The sequence below is a fragment of the Callionymus lyra genome, chromosome 5 (genome assembly GCF_982586985.1).
Source record: "Callionymus lyra chromosome 5, fCalLyr1.hap1.1, whole genome shotgun sequence".
NCBI classification, from domain to species: domain Eukaryota; kingdom Metazoa; phylum Chordata; class Actinopteri; order Syngnathiformes; family Callionymidae; genus Callionymus; species Callionymus lyra.
The window spans coordinates 30,722,540-30,746,125 of record NC_141822.1 but is presented as its reverse complement, the minus strand read 5'-3'; the positions used below and the strand labels follow the sequence as shown (position 1 = coordinate 30,746,125).

At 40.2% G+C, this 23,586-nt stretch overlaps 1 protein-coding gene across 1 annotated transcript in view; it reads left to right on the top strand.

Annotated features, from left to right (window-relative positions):
- The window catches only part of s100z (S100 calcium binding protein Z), a 70,783-nt gene extending 51,694 nt beyond the window's left edge, over positions 1-19,089 (top strand). The window contains exons 2-3 of the mRNA XM_087792646.1: positions 16,708-16,869; positions 18,797-19,089. Coding sequence (XP_087648772.1) covers positions 16,729-16,869; positions 18,797-18,949 — 294 coding nt within the window. The 5' untranslated portion in view covers positions 16,708-16,728 and the 3' untranslated portion in view covers positions 18,950-19,089. The remainder of the gene's footprint in view (positions 1-16,707; positions 16,870-18,796) is intronic.
- The last annotated feature ends 4,497 nt before the right edge of the window (positions 19,090-23,586 follow it).

The following is a 23,586-nucleotide window of genomic DNA, read 5'->3' as shown; positions in this document are numbered from 1 at the left end:
TATCATCCTCACTTACTTTCGTCCTTGCACACTATCAACCTCACTTACTTTCATCGTCACACACTATCATCCTCACTTACTTTCATCGTCCCACACTATCATCCTCACTTACTTTCGTCCTTGCACACTATCAACCTCACTTACTTTCATCATCACACACTATCATCCTCACTTACTTTCGTCCTTGCACACTATCATCCTCACTTACTTTCGTCCTTGCACACTATCAACCTCACTTACTTTCATCATCACACACTATCAACCTCACTTACTTTCATCGTCACAAACTATCATCATCACTTACTTTCATCATCACAAACTATCATCATCACTTACTTTCATCGTCACACACTATCATCCTCACTTACTTTCGTCCTTGCACACTATCAACCTCACTTACTTTCATCATCACACACTATCAACCTCACTTACTTTCATTGTCACAAACTATCATCATCACTTACTTTCATCGTCACACACTATCATCCTCACTTACTTTCGTCCTTGCACACTATCAACCTCACTTACTTTCATCATCACACACTATCAACCTCACTTACTTTCATCGTCACAAACTATCATCATCACCTACTTTCATCGTCAAACTATCATCATCGCACACTTTCATCATCACACACTATCATCATCACTTACTTTCATCGTCACACACTATCATCCTCACTTACTTTCGTCCTTGCACACTATCAACCTCACTTACTTTCATCATCACACACTATCAACCTCACTTACTTTCATCATCACAAACTATCATCATCACCTACTTTCATCGTCAAACTATCATCATCGCACACTTTCATCATCACACACTATCATCATCACTTACTTTCATCATCACACACTATCAACCTCACTTACTTTCATCGTCACAAACTATCATCATCACCTACTTTCATCGTCAAACTATCATCCTCGCACACTTTCATCACCACACACTATCAACCTCACTTACTTTCATCGTCACAAACTATCAACCTCACTTACTTTCATCGTCACAAACTATCATCATCTCCTACTTTCGTCGTCACAAACTATCATCCTCACTTACTTTCGTCGTGACACACTATCATCCTCACTTACTTTCATCGTCACAAACTATCATCATCACTTACTTTCATCGTCAAACTATCATCCTCACTTACTTTCATCATCACACACTATCAACCTCACTTACTTTCATCGTCACACACTATCATCCTCACTTACTTTCATCGTCACACACTATCAACCTCACTTACTTTCATCGTCACAAACTATCATGATCACTTACTTTCATCATCACACACTATCATCCTCACTTACTTTCATCGTCACAAACTATCATCCTCACTTACTTTCATCACCACACACTATCATCCTCACTTACTTTCATCGTCACAAACTATCATCCTCGCACACTTTCATCGTCACACACTATCATCCTCACACACTATAATCCTCACTTACTTTCCTCGTCACACACTATCATCCTCACTTACTTTCATCGTCACAAACTATCATCCTCACTTACTTTCATCGTCACACACTATCAACCTCACTTACTTTCATCGTCACAAACTATCATGATCACTTACTTTCATCGTCACACACTATCAACCTCACTTACTTTCATCGTCACAAATTATCATGATCACTTACTTTCATCGTCACAAACTATCATGATCACTTACTTTCATCATCACACACTATCATCCTCACTTACTTTCATCGTCACAAACTATCATCCTCACTTACTTTCATCATCACACACTATCATCCTCACTTACTTTCATCGTCACAAACTATCATCCTCGCACACTTTCATCATCACACACTATCATCCTCACTTACTTTCATCGTCACAAACTATCATCCTCGCACACTTTCATCGTCACACACTATCATCCTCACACACTATCATCCTCACTTACTTTCCTCGTCACACACTATCATCCTCACTTATTTTCATCGTCAAAAACTATCATCATCTCCTACTTTCGTCGTCACACACTATCATCCTCACTTACTTTCGTCGTCACACACTATCATCATCACTTACTTTCATCGTCACAAACTATCATCCTCACTTACTTTCATCGTCACAAACTATCATCATCACTTACTTTCATCGTCACAAACTATCATCCTCACTTACTTTCGTCGTCACACACTATCATCATCACTTACTTTCATCGTCACAAACTATCATCCTCACTTACTTTCATCGTCACAAACTATCAACCTCACTTACTTTAATCGTCACACACTATCAACCTCACTTATTTTCATCGTCACACACTATCATCCTCACTTACTTTCATCGTCACACACTATCAACCTCACTTACTTTCATCATCACAAACTATCATCATCTCCTACTTTCGTCGTCACACACTATCATCCTCACTTACTTTCATCGTCACACACTATCGTCCTCACTTACTTTCATCGTCACACACTATCATCATCTTCTACTTTCATCGTCACACACTATCATCCTCACTTACTTTCATCGTCACACACTATCAACCTCACTTACTTTCATCATCACAAACTATCATCATCTTCTACTTTCATCGTCACACACTATCATACTCACTTACTTTCATCGTCACAAACTATCATCCTCACTTACTTTCATCGTCACAAACTATCACGATCACTTATTTTCATCGTCACACACTATCATCATCTCCTACTTTCATTGTCAAACTATCATCCTCGCACACTTTCATCGTCACACACTTTCATCCTCACTTACTTTCATCGTCACACACTATCAACCTCACTTACTTTCATCGTCACACACTATCATCCTCACTTACTTTCATCGTCACAAACTATCATCCTCGCACACTTTCATTGTCACACACTATCATCCTCACACACTATCATCCTCACTTACTTTCATCGTCACACACTATCATCCTCACTTACTTTCATCGTCACAAACTGTCATCATCTCCTACTTTCGTCGTCACACACTATCATCCTCACTTACTTTCATCGTCACAAACTATCATCCTCACGTACTTTCCACGTCACACACTATCATCCTCACTTACTTTCATCGTCAAAAACTATCATCATCACTTACTTTCATCGTCACACACTATCATCCTCACTTACTTTCATCGTCAAAAACTATCATCATCTCCTACTTTCGTCGTCACACACTATCATCATCACTTACTTTCATCGTCACAAACTATCATCATCTCCTACTTTCGTCGTCACACACTATCATCCTCACTTACTTTCATCGTCAAACTATCATCCTCACTTACTTTCATCCTCACACACTATAATCTTCACTTACTTTCATTGTCACACACTATCATCCTCACTTACTTTCATCGTCACACACTTTCATCGTCACACACTATAATCTTCACTTACTTTCATTGTCACACACTATCATCCTCACCTACTTTCATAGACACACACTATCATCCTCACTTACTTTCATCGCCACACTCTATAATCCTCACTTACTTTCATCGTCACACACTATCATCCTCACTTACTTTCATCCTCACACACTATAATCTTCACTTACTTTCATTGTCACACACTATCATCCTCACCTACTTTCATAGACACACACTATCATCCTCACTTACTTTCATCGCCACACTCTATAATCCTCACTTACTTTCATCGTCACACACTATCATCCTCACTTACTTTCATCGCCACACTATCAACCTCACTTACTTTCATCATCACACACTATCATCCTCACTTACTTTGATCATCACACACTATCATCCTCACTTACTTTCATCGCCACACTATCATCCTCACTTACTTTCATCGTCACACACTATCATCCTCACTTACTTTCATCGCCACACTATCAACCTCACTTACTTTCATCATCACACACTATCATCCTCACTTACTTTCATCATCACACACTATCAACCTCACTTACATTCATCGTCACACACTATCATCCTCACTTACTTTCATCGTCACACACTATCAACCTCACTTATTTTCATCGTCACACACTATCATCCTCACTTACTTTCATCGTCACAAACTATCATCCTCGCACACTTTCATTGTCACACACTATCATCCTCACACACTATCATCCTCACTTACTTTCCTCGTCACACACTATCATCCTCACTTACTTTCATCGTCACAAACTATCATCATCTCCTACTTTCGTCGTCACACACTTTCATCCTCACTTACTTTCATCGTCACAAACTATCATCCTCACTTACTTTCCTCGTCACACACTATCATCCTCACTTACTTTCATCGTCAAAAACTATCATCATCTCCTACTTTCGTCGTCACACACTATCATCCTCACTTACTTTCGTCGTCACACACTATCAACCTCACTTACATTCATCGTCACACACTATCATCTTCACTTACTTTCATCGTCACACACTATCAACCTCACTTACTTTCATCATCACAAACTATCATCATCTTCTACTTTCATCGTCACACACTATCATACTCACTTACTTTCATCGTCACAAACTATCATCCTCACTTACTTTCATCGTCACAAACTATCACGATCACTTATTTTCATCGTCACACACTATCATCATCTCCTACTTTCATTGTCAAACTATCATCCTCGCACACTTTCATCGTCACACACTTTCATCCTCACTTACTTTCATCGTCACACACTATCAACCTCACTTACTTTCATCGTCACACACTATCATCCTCACTTACTTTCATCGTCACACACTATCAACCTCACTTACTTTCATCGTCACACACTATCATCCTCACTTACTTTCATCATCACAAACTATCATCCTCACTTACTTTCATCGTCACACACTATCATCCTCACTTACTTTCATCGTCACACACTATCAACCTCACTTACTTTCATCGTCACACACTATCATCCTCACTTACTTTCATCGTCACACACTATCAACCTCACTTACTTTCATCGTCACACACTATCATCCTCACTTACTTTCATCGTCACAAACTATCATCCTCGCACACTTTCATTGTCACACACTATCATCCTCGCACACTATCATCCTCACTTACTTTCATCGTCACACACTATCATCCTCACTTACTTTCATCGTCACAAACTGTCATCATCTCCTACTTTCGTCGTCACACACTATCATCCTCACTTACTTTCATCGTCACAAACTATCATCCTCACTTACTTTCCACGTCACACACTATCATCCTCACTTACTTTCATCGTCAAAAACTATCATCATCACTTACTTTCATCGTCACACACTATCATCCTCACTTACTTTCATCGTCAAAAACTATCATCATCTCCTACTTTCGTCGTCACACACTATCATCCTCACTTACTTTCATCGTCACAAACTATCATCATCACTTACTTTCATCGTCACAAACTATCATCATCTCCTACTTTCGTCGTCACACACTATCATCCTCACTTACTTTCATCGTCAAACTATCATCCTCACTTACTTTCATCCTCACACACTATAATCTTCACTTACTTTCATTGTCACACACTATCATCCTCACTTACTTTCATCGTCACACACTTTCATCGTCACACACTATAATCTTCACTTACTTTCATTGTCACACACTATCATCCTCACCTACTTTCATAGACACACACTATCATCCTCACTTACTTTCATCGCCACACTCTATAATCCTCACTTACTTTCATCGTCACACACTATCATCCTCACTTACTTTCATCCTCACACACTATAATCTTCACTTACTTTCATCGTCACACACTATCATCCTCACTTACTTTCATCGCCACACTATCAACCTCACTTACTTTCATCATCACACACTATCATCCTCACTTACTTTGATCATCACACACTATCATCCTCACTTACTTTCATCGCCACACTATCATCCTCACTTACTTTCATCGTCACACACTATCATCCTCACTTACTTTCATCGCCACACTATCAACCTCACTTACTTTCATCATCACACACTATCATCCTCACTTACTTTCATCATCACACACTATCAACCTCACTTACCTCATCGTCACACACTATCATCCTCACTTACTTTCATCGTCACACACTATCAACCTCACTTATTTTCATCGTCACACACTATCATCCTCACTTACTTTCATCGTCACAAACTATCATCCTCGCACACTTTCATTGTCACACACTATCATCCTCACACACTATCATCCTCACTTACTTTCCTCGTCACACACTATCATCCTCACTTACTTTCATCGTCACAAACTATCATCATCTCCTACTTTCGTCGTCACACACTTTCATCCTCACTTACTTTCATCGTCACAAACTATCATCCTCACTTACTTTCCTCGTCACACACTATCATCCTCACTTACTTTCATCGTCAAAAACTATCATCATCTCCTACTTTCGTCGTCACACACTATCATCCTCACTTACTTTCGTCGTCACACACTATCATCCTCACTTACTTTCATCGTCACAAACTATCATCATCACTTACTTTCATCATCACACACTATCAACCTCACTTACTTTCATCGTCACAAACTATCATCTTCTCCTACTTTCGTCGTCACACACTATCATCCTCACTTACTTTCATTGTCACACTCTATCATCCTCACTTACTTTCATCGCCAGACTATCATCGTCACTTACTTTCATTGTCACACACTATCATCCTCACTTACTTTCATCGTCACAAACTATCATGATCACTTACTTTCATCGTCACACACTATCATCCTCACTTACTTTCATCGTCACAAACTATCATGATCACTTACTTTCATCGTCACACACTATTAACCTCAATTACTTTCATCGTCACACACTATCATCATCACTTACTTTCATCGTCAAACTATCATCCTCACTTACTTTCATCGTTACACACTATCATCCTCACTTACTTTCATCGTTACACACTATCATCCTCACTTACTTTCATCGACACACACTATCATCATCACACACTTTCATCGTCACAAACTATCATCCTCACTTACTTTCATCGCCACACTATCATCCTCACTTACTTTCATCGTCACACACTATCATCCTCACTTACTTTCATCGTCACACACTATCATCCTCACTTACTTTCATCGCCACACTATCAACCTCACTTACTTTCATCATCACACACTATCATCCTCATTTACTTTGATCATCACACACTATCATCCTCACTTACTTTCATCTCCACACTATCATCCTCACTTACTTTCATCGTCACACACTATCATCCTCACTTACTTTCATCGCCACACTATCAACCTCACTTACTTTCATCATCACACACTATCATCCTCACTTACTTTCATCATCACACACTATCAACCTCACTTACATTCATCGTCACACACTATCATCCTCACTTACTTTCATCGTCACACACTATCAACCTCACTTATTTTCATCGTCACACACTATCATCCTCACTTACTTTCATCGTCACAAACTATCATCCTCGCACACTTTCATTGTCACACACTATCATCCTCACACACTATCATCCTCACTTACTTTCCTCGTCACACACTATCATCCTCACTTACTTTCATCGTCACAAACTATCATCATCTCCTACTTTCGTCGTCACACACTATCATCCTCACTTACTTTCATCGTCACAAACTATCATCCTCACTTACTTTCCTCGTCACACACTATCATCCTCACTTACTTTCATCGTCAAAAACTATCATCATCTCCTACTTTCGTCGTCACACACTATCATCCTCACTTACTTTCGTCGTCACACACTATCATCCTCACTTACTTTCATCGTCACAAACTATCATCATCACTTACTTTCATCATCACACACTATCAACCTCACTTACTTTCATCGTCACGAACTATCATCTTCTCCTACTTTCGTCGTCACACACTATCATCCTCACTTACTTTCATTGTCACACTCTATCATCCTCACTTACTTTCATCGCCAGACTATCATCGTCACTTACTTTCATTGTCACACACTATCATCCTCACTTACTTTCATCGTCACAAACTATCATGATCACTTACTTTCATCGTCACACACTATCATCCTCACTTACTTTCATCGTCACAAACTATCATGATCACTTACTTTCATCGTCACACACTATCAACCTCACTTACTTTCATCGTCACACACTATCATCATCACTTACTTTCATCGTCAAACTATCATCCTCACTTACTTTCATCGTTACACACTATCATCCTCACTTACTTTCATCGTTACACACTATCATCCTCACTTACTTTCATCGACACACACTATCATCATCACACACTTTCATCGTCACAAACTATCATCCTCACTTACTTTCATCGCCACACTATCATCCTCACTTACTTTCATCGTCACACACTATCATCCTCACTTACTTTCATCGCCACACTATCAACCTCACTTACTTTCATCATCACACACTATCATCCTCACTTACTTTGATCATCACACACTATCATCCCCACTTACTTTCATCATCACACACTATCATCCTCACTTACTTTCATCGTCACACACTATCATCTCCACTTACTTTCATCGTCACACACTATCATCCCCACTTACTTTCATCGTCACACACTATCATCCTCACTTACTTTCATCGTCACACACTATCATCCTCGCACACTTTCATCCTCACACACTTTCATCGTCACACACTATCATCCTCGCACACTTTCATCGTCACACACTATCATCCCCACTTACTTTCATCGTCACACACTATCATCCCCACTTACTTTCATCGTCACACACTATCATCCCCGCACACTTTCATCGTCACACACTATCATCCCCGCACACTTTCATCGTCACACACTATCATCCCCACTTACTTTCATCGTCACACACTATCATCCCCACTTACTTTCATCGTCACACACTATCATCCCCACTTACTTTCATCGTCACACACTATCATCCCCGCACACTTTCATCGTCACACACTATCATCCTCACTTACTTTCATCGTCACACACTTTCATCGTCACACACTATCATCCCCACTTACTTTCATCGTCACACACTATCATCCTCGCACACTTTCATCCTCACTCATTTTCATCGTCACACACTATCATCCTCGCACACTTTCATCATCACACACTATCATCCCCACTTACTTTCATCATCACACACTATCAACCTCACTTACTTTCATCATCACACACTATCAACCTCACTTACATTCATCGTCACACACTATCATCCTCACTTACTTTCATCGTCACACACTATCAACCTCACTTATTTTCATCGTCACACACTATCATCCTCACTTACTTTCATCGTCACAAACTATCATCCTCGCACACTTTCATTGTCACACACTATCATCCTCACACACTATCATCCTCACTTACTTTCCTCGTCACACACTATCATCCTCACTTACTTTCATCGTCACAAACTATCATCATCTCCTACTTTCGTCGTCACACACGATCATCCTCACTTACTTTCATCGTCACAAACTATCATCCTCACTTACTTTCCTCGTCACACACTATCATCCTCACTTACTTTCATCGTCAAAAACTATCATCATCTCCTACTTTCGTCGTCACACACTATCATCCTCACTTACTTTCGTCGTCACACACTATCATCCTCACTTACTTTCATCGTCACAAACTATCATCATCACTTACTTTCATCATCACACACTATCAACCTCACTTACTTTCATCGTCACAAACTATCATCTTCTCCTACTTTCGTCGTCACACTCTATCATCCTCACTTACTTTCATCGCCAGACTATCATCGTCACTTACTTTCATTGTCACACACTATCATCCTCACTTACTTTCATCGTCACAAACTATCATGATCACTTACTTTCATCGTCACACACTATCATACTCACTTACTTTCATCGTCACAAACTATCATGATCACTTACTTTCATCGTCACACACTATCAACCTCACTTACTTTCATCGTCACACACTATCATCATCACTTACTTTCATCGTCAAACTATCATCCTCACTTACTTTCATCGTTACACACTATCATCCTCACTTACTTTCATCGTTACACACTATCATCCTCACTTACTTTCATCGACACAAACTATCATCATCACACACTTTCATCGTCACAAACTATCATCCTCACTTACTTTCATCGCCACACTATCATCCTCACTTACTTTCATCGTCACACACTATCATCCTCACTTACTTTCATCGCCACACTATCAACCTCACTTACTTTCATCATCACACACTATCATCCTCACTTACTTTGATCATCACACACTATCATCCCCACTTACTTTCATCATCACACACTATCATCCTCACTTACTTTCATCGTCACACACTATCATCTCCACTTACTTTCATCGTCACACACTATCATCCCCACTTACTTTCATCGTCACACACTATCATCCTCACTTACTTTCATCGTCACACACTATCATCCTCGCACACTTTCCTCCTCACACACTTTCATCGTCACACACTATCATCCTCGCACACTTTCATCGTCACACACTATCATCCCCACTTACTTTCATCGTCACACACTATCATCCCCACTTACTTTCATCGTCACACACTATCATCCTCACTTACTTTCATCGTCACACACTATCATCTCCACTTACTTTCATCGTCACACACTATCATCCCCACTTACTTTCATCGTCACACACTATCATCCTCACTTACTTTCATCGTCACACACTATCATCCTCGCACACTTTCATCCTCACACACTTTCATCGTCACACACTATCATCCTCGCACACTTTCATCGTCACACACTATCATCCCCACTTACTTTCATCGTCACACACTATCATCCCCACTTACTTTCATCGTCACACACTATCATCCCCGCACACTTTCATCGTCACACACTATCATCCCCGCACACTTTCATCGTCACACACTATCATCCCCACTTACTTTCATCGTCACACACTATCATCCCCACTTACTTTCATCGTCACACACTATCATCCCCACTTACTTTCATCGTCACACACTATCATCCCCGCACACTTTCATCGTCACACACTATCATCCTCACTTACTTTCATCGTCACACACTTTCATCGTCACACACTATCATCCCCACTTACTTTCATCGTCACACACTATCATCCTCGCACACTTTCATCCTCACACATTTTCATCGTCACACACTATCATCCTCGCACACTTTCATCATCACACACTATCATCCCCACTTACTTTCATCATCACACACTATCAACCTCACTTACTTTCATCGTCACACACTATCAACCTCACTTTCATCGTCACACACTATCATCCTCGCACACTTTCATCGTCACACACTATCATCCTCACTTACTTTCATCATCACACACTATCATCCTCACTTACTTTCATCGTCACACACTATCATCCCCACTTACTTTCATCATCACACACTATCAACCTCACTTACTTTGATCGTCACACACTATCATCCTCACTTACTTTCATTGTCACACACTATCATCCCCACTTACTTTCATCATCATACACTGTCATCCTCACTTACTTTCATCGTCACACACTATCATCCCCGCACACTTTCATCGTCACACACTATCATCCCCACTTACTTTCATCGTCACACACTATCATCCTCACTTACTTTCATCGTCACACACTATCATCCTCGCACACTTTCATCCTCACACAATTTCATCGTCACACACTATCATCCTTGCACACTTTCATCGTCACACACTATCATCCTCACACACTATCATCCTCACACACTTTCATCGTCACACACTATCATCCTCACACACTTTCATCGTCACACACTGTCATCCCTACTTACTTTCATCGTCAAACACTATCATCCCCACTTACTTTCATCGTCAAACACTATCATCCTCACTTACTTTCATCCTTGCACACTATCATCCTCGCTTACTTTCATCCTCACACACTATCATCCCCACTTACTTTCATCGTCACACACTATCATCCCCACTTACTTTCATCGTCACACACTATCATCCTCACTTACTTTCATCGTCACACACTATCATCCTCACTTACTTTCATTGTCACACACTATCAACCTCACTTACTTTCATCGTCACACACTATCATCCTCACACACTTTCATCGTCACAAACTATCATCCCCATTTACTTTCATCGTCACACACTATCATCCTCACCTACTTTCATCGTCACACACTATCAACCTCACTTACTTTCATCGTCACACACTATCATCCCCACTTACTTTCATCGTCACACACTATCATCCCCACTTACTTTCATCATCACACACTATCATCCTCACTTACTTTCATCGCCACACTATCATCCTCACTTACTTTCATCGTCACACACTATCATCCTCACTTACTTTCATCGCCACACTATCAACCTCACTTACTTTCATCATCACACACTATCATCCTCACTTACTTTCATCATCACACACTATCAACCTCACTTACATTCATCGTCACACACTATCATCCTCACTTACTTTCATCGTCACACACTATCAACCTCACTTATTTTCATCGTCACACACTATCATCCTCACTTACTTTCATCGTCACAAACTATCATCCTCGCACACTTTCATTGTCACACACTATCATCCTCACACACTATCATCCTCACTTACTTTCCTCGTCACACACTATCATCCTCACTTACTTTCATCGTCACAAACTATCATCATCTCCTACTTTCGTCGTCACACACTATCATCCTCACTTACTTTCATCGTCACAAACTATCATCCTCACTTACTTTCCTCGTCACACACTATCATCCTCACTTACTTTCATCGTCAAAAACTATCATCATCTCCTACTTTCGTCGTCACACACTATCATCCTCACTTACTTTCGTCGTCACACACTATCATCCTCACTTACTTTCATCGTCACAAACTATCATCATCACTTACTTTCATCATCACACACTATCAACCTCACTTACTTTCATCGTCACAAACTATCATCTTCTCCTACTTTCGTCGTCACACACTATCATCCTCACTTACTTTCATTGTCACACTCTATCATCCTCACTTACTTTCATCGCCAGACTATCATCGTCACTTACTTTCATTGTCACACACTATCATCCTCACTTACTTTCATCGTCACAAACTATCATGATCACTTACTTTCATCGTCACACACTATCATCCTCACTTACTTTCATCGTCACAAACTATCATGATCACTTACTTTCATCGTCACACACTATCAACCTCACTTACTTTCATCGTCACACACTATCATCATCACTTACTTTCATCGTCAAACTATCATCCTCACTTACTTTCATCGTTACACACTATCATCCTCACTTACTTTCATCGTTACACACTATCATCCTCACTTACTTTCATCGACACACACTATCATCATCACACACTTTCATCGTCACAAACTATCATCCTCACTTACTTTCATCGCCACACTATCATCCTCACTTACTTTCATCGTCACACACTATCATCCTCACTTACTTTCATCGCCACACTATCAACCTCACTTACTTTCATCATCACACACTATCATCCTCACTTACTTTGATCATCACACACTATCATCCCCACTTACTTTCATCATCACACACTATCATCCTCACTTACTTTCATCGTCACACACTATCATCCCCACTTACTTTCATCGTCACACACTATCATCCCCACTTACTTTCATCGTCACACACTATCATCCTCACTTACTTTCATCGTCACACACTATCATCCTCGCACACTTTCATCCTCACACACTTTCATCGTCACACACTATCATCCTCGCACACTTTCATCGTCACACACTATCATCCCCACTTACTTTCATCGTCACACACTATCATCCCCACTTACTTTCATCGTCACACACTATCATCCCCGCACACTTTCATCGTCACACACTATCATCCCCGCACACTTTCATCGTCACACACTATCATCCCCACTTACTTTCATCGTCACACACTATCATCCCCACTTACTTTCATCGTCACACACTATCATCCTCGCACACTTTCATCGTCACACACTATCATCCTCGCACACTTTCATCGTCACACACTATCATCCTCACTTACTTTCATCGTCACACACTATCATCGTCACACACTATCATCCCCACTTACTTTCATCGTCACACACTATCATCCCCACTTACTTTCATCGTCACACACTATCATCCCCACTTACTTTCATCGTCACACACTATCATCCCCGCACACTTTCATCGTCACACACTATCATCCTCACTTACTTTCATCGTCACACACTTTCATCGTCACACACTATCATCCCCACTTACTTTCATCGTCACACACTATCATCCTCGCACACTTTCATCCTCACACATTTTCATCGTCACACACTATCATCCTCGCACACTTTCATCATCACACACTATCATCCCCACTTACTTTCATCGTCACACACTTTCATCGTCACACACTATCATCCCCACTTACTTTCATCGTCACACACTATCATCCTCGCACACTTTCATCCTCACACATTTTCATCGTCACACACTATCATCCTCGCACACTTTCATCGTCACACACTATCATCCCCACTTACTTTCATCGTCACACACTATCATCCTCGCACACTTTCATCCTCACACATTTTCATCGTCACACACTATCATCCTCGCACACTTTCATCATCACACACTATCATCCCCACTTACTTTCATCGTCACACGCTATCATCCTCACTTACTTTCATCGTCACACACTATCATCCCCACTTACTTTCATCATCACACACTATCAACCTCACTTACTTTCATCGTCACACACTATCAACCTCACTTTCATCGTCACACACTATCATCCTCGCACACTTTCATCGTCACACACTATCATCCTCACTTACTTTCATCATCACACACTATCATCCTCACTTACTTTCATCGTCACACACTATCATCCCCACTTACTTTCATCATCACACACTATCAACCTCACTTACTTTGATCGTCACACACTATCATCCTCACTTACTTTCATTGTCACACACTATCATCCCCACTTACTTTCATCATCATACACTGTCATCCTCACTTACTTTCATCGTCACACACTATCATCCCCGCACACTTTCATCGTCACACACTATCATCCCCACTTACTTTCATCGTCACACACTATCATCCTCACTTACTTTCATCGTCACACACTATCATCCTCGCACACTTTCATCCTCACACAATTTCATCGTCACACACTATCATCCTTGCACACTTTCATCGTCACACACTATCATCCTCACACACTATCATCCTCACACACTTTCATCGTCACACACTATCATCCTCACACACTTTCATCGTCACACACTGTCATCCCTACTTACTTTCATCGTCAAACACTATCATCCCCACTTACTTTCATCATCAAACACTATCATCCTCACTTACTTTCATCCTTGCACACTATCATCCTCGCTTACTTTCATCCTCACACACTATCATCCCCACTTACTTTCATCGTCACACACTATCATCCCCACTTACTTTCATCGTCACACACTATCATCCTCACTTACTTTCATCGTCACACACTATCATCCTCACTTACTTTCATTGTCACACACTATCAACCTCACTTACTTTCATCGTCACACACTATCATCCTCACACACTTTCATCGTCACAAACTATCATCCCCACTTACTTTCATCGTCACACACTATCATCCTCACCTACTTTCATCGTCACACACTATCAACCTCACTTACTTTCATCGTCACACACTATCATCCCCACTTACTTTCATCGTCACACACTATCATCCCCACTTACTTTCATCGTCACACTCTATCAACCTCACTTACTTTCATCGTCACACACTATCATCCTCACTTACTTTCATCGTCACACACTATCAACCTCACTTACTTTCATCGTCACACACTATTATCCTTGCACACTATCATCCTCGCACACTTTCATCGTCACACACTATCATCCTTGCACACTATCATCCTTGCACACTATCATCCTCGCACACTTTCATCGTCACACACTATCATCCTTGCACACTATTATCCCCGCACACTTTCATCGTCACACACTATCATCCTTGCACACTATCATCCCTGCACACTTTCATCGTCACACACTATCATCCTTGCACACTATCATCCTTGCACACTATCATCCTCGCTCACTTTCATCCTCACACACTATTATCCTCGCACACTATCATCCTCACACACTATCATCCTTGCACACTATCATCCTAGCACACTTTCATCCTTGTACACTATTATCCTCGCACACTACCATCTTCACACACTTTTATCATTACACACTATCACCTCCTCACACTTACATCATCATATACTATCATCCTTGCACACTTTCATCCTTGCACACTATTATTCTTGCACACTTTTATCCTCGCACACCACATCCTCGCACAATTTCATCGTCACACACTATCATCCTCACACACTTCCATTCTCACACACTTTTATTTTTACATACCTTTAGTTTCACACACCTTCAGTGTCACACACCTTCAGTGTCACACACCTCTAGTGTCACACACCTCTAGTGTCACACACCTCTAGTGTCACACACTGTCAGTGTCACACACCTTCAGTGTCACACACTGTCAGTGTCACACACCTTCAGTGTAACACACCTCTAGTGTCACACACCTTCAGTGCCACACACCTGAGCAGAGTTGTGACAGCTTTGGTATTTCAGGAGGCTGCAGGGAACAAGAGGATGCCGAGTCAACTAGAGGGCGCCATGGATGCTCTGATCACTGTCTTCTACAACTACTCGGGACACGACGGCGACAAGTACAAACTGAACAAGGGCGAGTTGAAGCATCTGCTGAACAGTGAACTCACCGACTTTCTCACGGTAAATCATGACAGTGACAGCATCATGCCTGAGGTCACATGACTAGATGTAAGGCTGCTCTAAAAACAAAAAAACAGTGCATTCCTATTCAAAGTCTGATGGCACACTTTTATTTCCATATTTGAATCCTGAAACTTTACTAACAATGTGAATGGACAAAGTTCAGTTAGAGTAGGTGTCAGAAACATGATTTATAGTCTCATACAATCAAAGCGCCACTTGTCGACGTACTTTGCACAGATTTGTACAATAGATGTGTCATCATCATTGATTAAAAAAATAATTAATTTATAATAAAAACTAACCAAAAATGTTTTTTTCTTTTCAAAATGATGCAATGTTAGTGGTAGTATTGTGTTCAGAGGTGAAGCTGCTGCTGGACCCACTAGATCTGATGATCAAACGCAGGTGTTTCATCTCCACGACTCTGCTGCCGACACAGGCCGCAGGTGCTGGCACATCATCATCATCTCTAAATAGCTGCCACAGTGATGTCATCACATCGCTGCAGGCGACAGGCTCCTCTGAGAATAGATGACTCCTCCAGACGTGTTGGCCTCTGTTTTATTTATTGGACCCTCACTTTGTGCACTCTGGTTTCCTCCCCCAAATGACTTGTTGTCTCCAGCTTCAAGTGGGAAGATAAGAGCCTGTCGGTCATCCTTTCCAGGGTTTCCCTTTCCTATGGCCCCCTTTGGACAGCACTATGTCTCCAGGAATAAAGGATGAAAGGAATGTTCGTTGGAATGTCCTATGACCCCAATGCCTTCTGTGTCTTCTGCTCAATTTCATGAGCTGTGGAAAATGTCAAATGTCTTCAAAAGGATGAAAAGTTTAAACTCAAGTGTTGATGATCAGATAATGCTTAATTGATATTTAAATCATTACCGATTGAAAGTCCCACATGGAATCATACCTTAAAAATTATTATTTCATGGTTAATTTTTATATGACTTATATGTTTTATGCGTTCGTCCTGAGGTCACAGTATAACATGTACATGCATTTTTTGCTTTCTTTGTTTTCTTTCACCAAGGCTACTAAATCTCAAAGAGAAACCGGCAATTATTTTATTATATTATATTGTTGAGGTTGAAATTTTAGTTTATAAAAGAGTTTTGTTTGGTTTAATTTGATAAATGAATTTATAAAATGTCCAGGTTGCAGTTTCTCTGACTTAAAGCAGCACTATATAACATCTTGCCATTGTTCTTTCTATCCCATCTCTAATGAGCAATTTCATTTGGAAAAGTCATGAGATGCTTCGATTCTTTAGTACTCTCTATTATTTCAAGGGTGCGCTTCGCTTCATGACATAGCCATGGTGACCCACCCGATGATTTAGGTGGTTCTGAGATGGCATATTCATTCATCATACTCTAAGTACTCAGGAGATTTTGAAGCTTCCAGGAAAAGAAGGATACAACAAGAGTTTTTTTCTCACTGTGTGAATAAATACACATGTGGACAGAGACTGCAATTACAATATTGTAACGATGTAACTCTGCTTTTAAATATAAAGTAGCAACAAACACTTTTGAACAAAACTATTATAGTAACAGAGTTTTTTTTAATGACAGGGAGGAGTAGATATAGATGTTTGTGTGGATGAGAGCAATGACCATGTTGTTTATGCTGTAATCAAACAAAACATTTTTTTAATTGATTTGTGACGATGTTTTAATATTTCACATGATGATTAGGTGTTTATAAGAAATACTTTTAATGTTGAAGGTGATTAAAGGTGATTCAGAGTTATTACATAAAAATGTATAGCTGTGTAGAACTTTTTAGCAACAAGAGGACTTCTTATGGAGTCAGGACTGGAACGTTAGTTAATCTCTTAGGATCTCAGGCATTCAACAAAGACACAAACAAAGGGGTAGTTTTGTATCATCTGATCTCACGCCTTGCTTTTATCTGTCAGTCTCAGAAGGATCCCATGCTGGTGGAGAAGATCATGAACGACTTGGACTCGAACAAGGACAATGAAGTGGATTTCAATGAGTTTGTGGTTCTGGTGGCCGCGCTGACCGTCGCCTGCAATGAATTCTTCCAGGAACAGAAAAAGAAAAAGTAGATGCAGAGAGGAGCTCCAAACTACTGTTTTTTTTACTGACAAATTAATATTATTCTTTTCTGTTTTCCATGTCCTTTATAAACAAATATTTAAAATCCAAGGAGCTCAAAAAAAGCAAGCCTTCAATCTTTTTTTTTGCCTTTGTGCTTCTAGCATATTACATGAAGATACACAGCTTTAAACCATGTAAGACTTAACACAACTGAATAATTATCTGAAAAAATAAAATAACTAAGTACAAATGCAGTCTGAAGTTTTCTTTGTGCATTAGCTGGCAGCAAATGAACAAGCTAACATTCCTAAACGGATGCATATATTTTGTCCTATAATCCAGACAAAATATAGTGTTTTGTGCTGTCTACATGGAGACAGTGGTCTCGAGTCCTTTTCATCATGTTTATAACATTCTCTTGTATGTACAGCAGACAAAACATGTTTGGAGCTCAACAAACAATTATAACAGTGGTGTAATATTTAGAATCTGAGCACTACTGTTCAATGCTAGTGTGTTGTAATGACACCACGACATCCCCACCATTGTCTTATGTGTGGATCCCTAAAATAAATAAAACAACATTTTTACATTTATCATTTCAACATTTCTTCTATTTTCTGGCTTGACTTCTTGCTAAACCTAGTATATAATGAGGCTCCTTTAAGAAAGGATTTGTGAATCTGGTCCACGGAGTGAAGACGTGGATGTGAGGTGACATGAGTTTGTAGGAAGAGCAGATGCGTGTTTCTGCACAGAAATTTGAATCTAGATACCAAAGTTTAAACAGTATCAAAGTTTACCAGGGAGGTTTGTTTATTCAGTAAAAATTGTGACCAGGAAGTGACTGTTGAGTTCATGAACATGAACCGACTGATTATTACTGATCAACAATCTAAAGAACTTGCCTGAATGTATTTCAGTCAAATGATATGTATTTGACCTAAAGGCTTAAATGGCTGAGGAAGTAACAGAAGATCAAAACAGATGAAAAAAGGAGGGAAACTGATTTAGGTGTAATCCTAAATTAAATGAGTGGTAAGTTAGAAGAACGGAACAATGTGAAAAGGAAGAAGGCCTGACAGAAAGCAAACACTGGCTGATAGAGTCGATCTGTGATGATGAGAGGATAAAGGTTGAAAAATAGGAACAACAGGAAGTGAGTATAAATATGGCAAATATGGTAGGAAGAAGAATGTCAACAACGAAGAGAAGACAAATTAGAAACGTCACAATGTTGAATGAATTGAAAAAAAAAGGATAGTGTCTTGCAAGCCCACCACAGGATGGATGAAGGGGTGTTGAGAAAGAAAAGATTACTTGAATGCTAAAAAAGGTGAGGAGAGCCAGAAGGAAGAAAAGACCAGAAAGAATCGATTACAGTTTCAAAAATGACAGAATGCATTTGTCCAGATAGATGAAGGAAAGTCAAAATAAATGAAAGGTGCAGGTGAAGAGGGGAAGAAAGGACTTGAAGTAGATAGATTAAAAAGGGTGGGAGATGAAGACAATCTGTAAAACAGATGCTTTACATGAATGGAAAGAAGAGATAAAATATGGAGGGACATTGCTTGATTGAAATGATCGCTGTTTAAATTGAAAATGTAAGAGAAATAAACACAAAAAGGATGAATGAAAGAAGAAAATATTGAAATAAAATACCAATGAGGATGCTTGTGTGAAGGAATGAAAATAAAGAATAAATGGAAAAGGGTCAAAGGATGGGTAGAATTGAAGATGGTAAGAAAGAGATGAAATTGGAAGAATATTGGAAAGTAAAGTAAAATAGAAAGTAATAGAACAGAACATGAAATGCTAAGGCAAATGAACGACAGCATAAAAACTAAATAAAAAATAGATAAAAGAAGGGGATAAAAATTGCAGGATTAAGACAAAATAAAAGGACTTTGACCAGTGGACTAAGAAAAAAATACCTGGACATGTTTCTTTCTGGATCCTACTCTTCATCTGAGATGATGGAGCCTCAAATGTGGGAGACTGAGCACCGTCACTAATCCCTGCAGAGCTCCCAGCTGAGACTCTCACTCTCCTCTTCCACTTCCTCCTCTGAAGGCTTCACTAAGTGGGAAAACATTTGTGGATCGTCTCAGAGACTCTCGGGGGAGCGGCACTTTCCTCGACCGGCAGAAAACATGGAATATGTTCGTCATTGAACCGCTAACTTTTAAGGTGTGTTTAGCAAAGGTCACTGTGAAACTGTAATTCAACAATTATGTCAGTTGTTATTAAGTCTCTCCTCCTGACAATTGTTGGGGATGAACAGAAGAGCAAGAAGGACAGAGAAAGATGGAAGTGGGAGGCTCAAGTGGTGTGGAAAAGACTTAAAAAGAAAGAGAAAGAAGCTCTTAAGTAAAGTGGACAAGGATAACATTTATGTTCAGGGGTCAACAGGTGAGGTCAGTGGAAGCAACACCCGTGTAGAGCAGCGTCAGCGTCCAGCCCCCGCCTCATATTCTCCACTGACGTGGAGATCCGAGCGACTCGCACTCACAGCTTTCTCGCCCGATTAATTAAAAGTGACATTTGCAGCCGTGAGGTGGAGGGACATTAAAAGGTGTTCCGGCCCGGCAGATGGGACTTCAATCGACCCGCCTCCTTGCAGGGGAATCTTCGCATCATTGGCTGCATCCAAGCGGGATAATGGTCGGACGCTCCGCGGGGAAGATGCCGCGTGGCAATTACGACCGGCTCTCCAAAGGTTGCAGTCAATCATGGTTCATTTTAGACTCTGATGTTCGTACCGCGCGAACATCCTTCGCCTGCGTCAGATACTCACGACCTCCTGCTGAGAGAAACTGGTTCCAACATCATCACATCATAGATGTTTTGAAAAACCTTAATTATTTTTGTTTTTACATGGCCAGTAGAAACCTTGACAAGTAGAGCAGCCCGGGTTCGGCCTGGCAGGAACAGTTGGTGTGAGAGGTCCTTCCATTAAAAAATCATTTGAACCAAATAAATCAAATTCAGATGAAAATACATGAATATAATACGAATAAATATCTTATTTGAGGTAAATGGTGTTTCAAAAGAAAGTATTTCAATAAACATTTTGGTTCCGCGGTTCCCAAAAAAAGTATCCCACCACAATCATAAATGAGGTTGAATGTCAGCATTATTTTCACAGATAAACACAACAATATAATGACACAACAGTGCAAGAACCATCAAAATACAGCTCACCATAGCGCTGAATCAGCAGGATCATCGGGCTGGTTTAAATGCAACAAGATGGTCTTGACATGTCAAGAGTCACATGCTAACATGGGAAAAAGACAATTAAAATAAAAACTTATTTCAGTAATAATCAACTTAACAGAAATGATTTATTCCCCTTTTCTACGTGGCCCGGTAGCAAATGCGTCACTGACCAGAACCGGTCCCCGGCCCTGTGGTTGAAAATCACTGATGCCAATTTCCTTATTTGTTATTGGAATGTATGTTTTGTTATTTCAGTGTAGATTTACACTATTGACAATCTAATCTTCAAAATATACGAAGATGCAAAGTGTTGCAGGGAGGGTACATTTCTCTAATGCAGCTACCACCATTAGCCACTAGCTAAGCTAGCAAGTATAGCATTCTGTTTAAAAGGCCCTTCATTTTACATAACACTTGATTATAACGGTTCTGTGATCAAGATGGACGCAAAACTGTGAAACTTTGAAAGACATCTTGTTCAGATGTTCGTATGGTTGCCATGCTAGTGTGGTGTTGGGAGGAGGCCCAGGGGCAGACCCTGAATAGGAAGGAGAGATCATTCTTACTTGCTTGAGTTGCTCATTTTATTGTTAGTAAAGCAGCCGTAGCACAAACGAGACTATCAATGAGTTGTGAGAACAAACACTGACTGTGTCTCTGAACCTTCCCCCCACTTTCTCTCACGCGTCCAGCTCATCTCCACACACTCGTCCGTCACACATGAAAACACCTGCAGCCTGTAAATCAGGTCCAGGCGTCATTTCCCGGGTTTTGTCACTGCGGAAGGACGGCGATGTAGCATCATGTGACCTGCTGGATGACATCACACAGCTTTCTGAGAACGGATGACTCATCGACACTACTTTCATTTGAACCAATCCATTTCAACAACGATACATCTGTAGGGGTTTACCCATCGTTGGCCTCCAGGAGGCGCACTAGCAGGAAATGCAAGAGCAAGACTAGCTTCAGTTCCATCAACCATGGCCAGGGTTGTGGATTCTCTGAGGAATCATGGCAGCTATGAGGAAGCATGACAATGGGACATATATGGAAACTGAAGAAAAAATATTTTTTCATCACAGAGGCCACAAACAGCAACTGTAAAACCAGTCATGTAAGAGGATGGCCATCAATATCTCTATTTACAATTAATTTCGCACCAAAACATTTAAAAATAATAATTCTCTATTTTTCATATATTTCGTTTTTGACTCAATTGTTTACTATTTAAATAGAAAATCCTCACATAGTTTAAGCAAATATTCCTTTTATGGACTAATCGCTCAAGTAGAAGAACTCACATTTCTCCGATCCTTAAAACTCTTCACTGGCTTCCAGTTTCTTTCAGGATCAACTTTAAAATTCTGGTTCTTACTTTCAGAGATATTCATGGTCAGGCTCCTCCTTACATCACTGATCT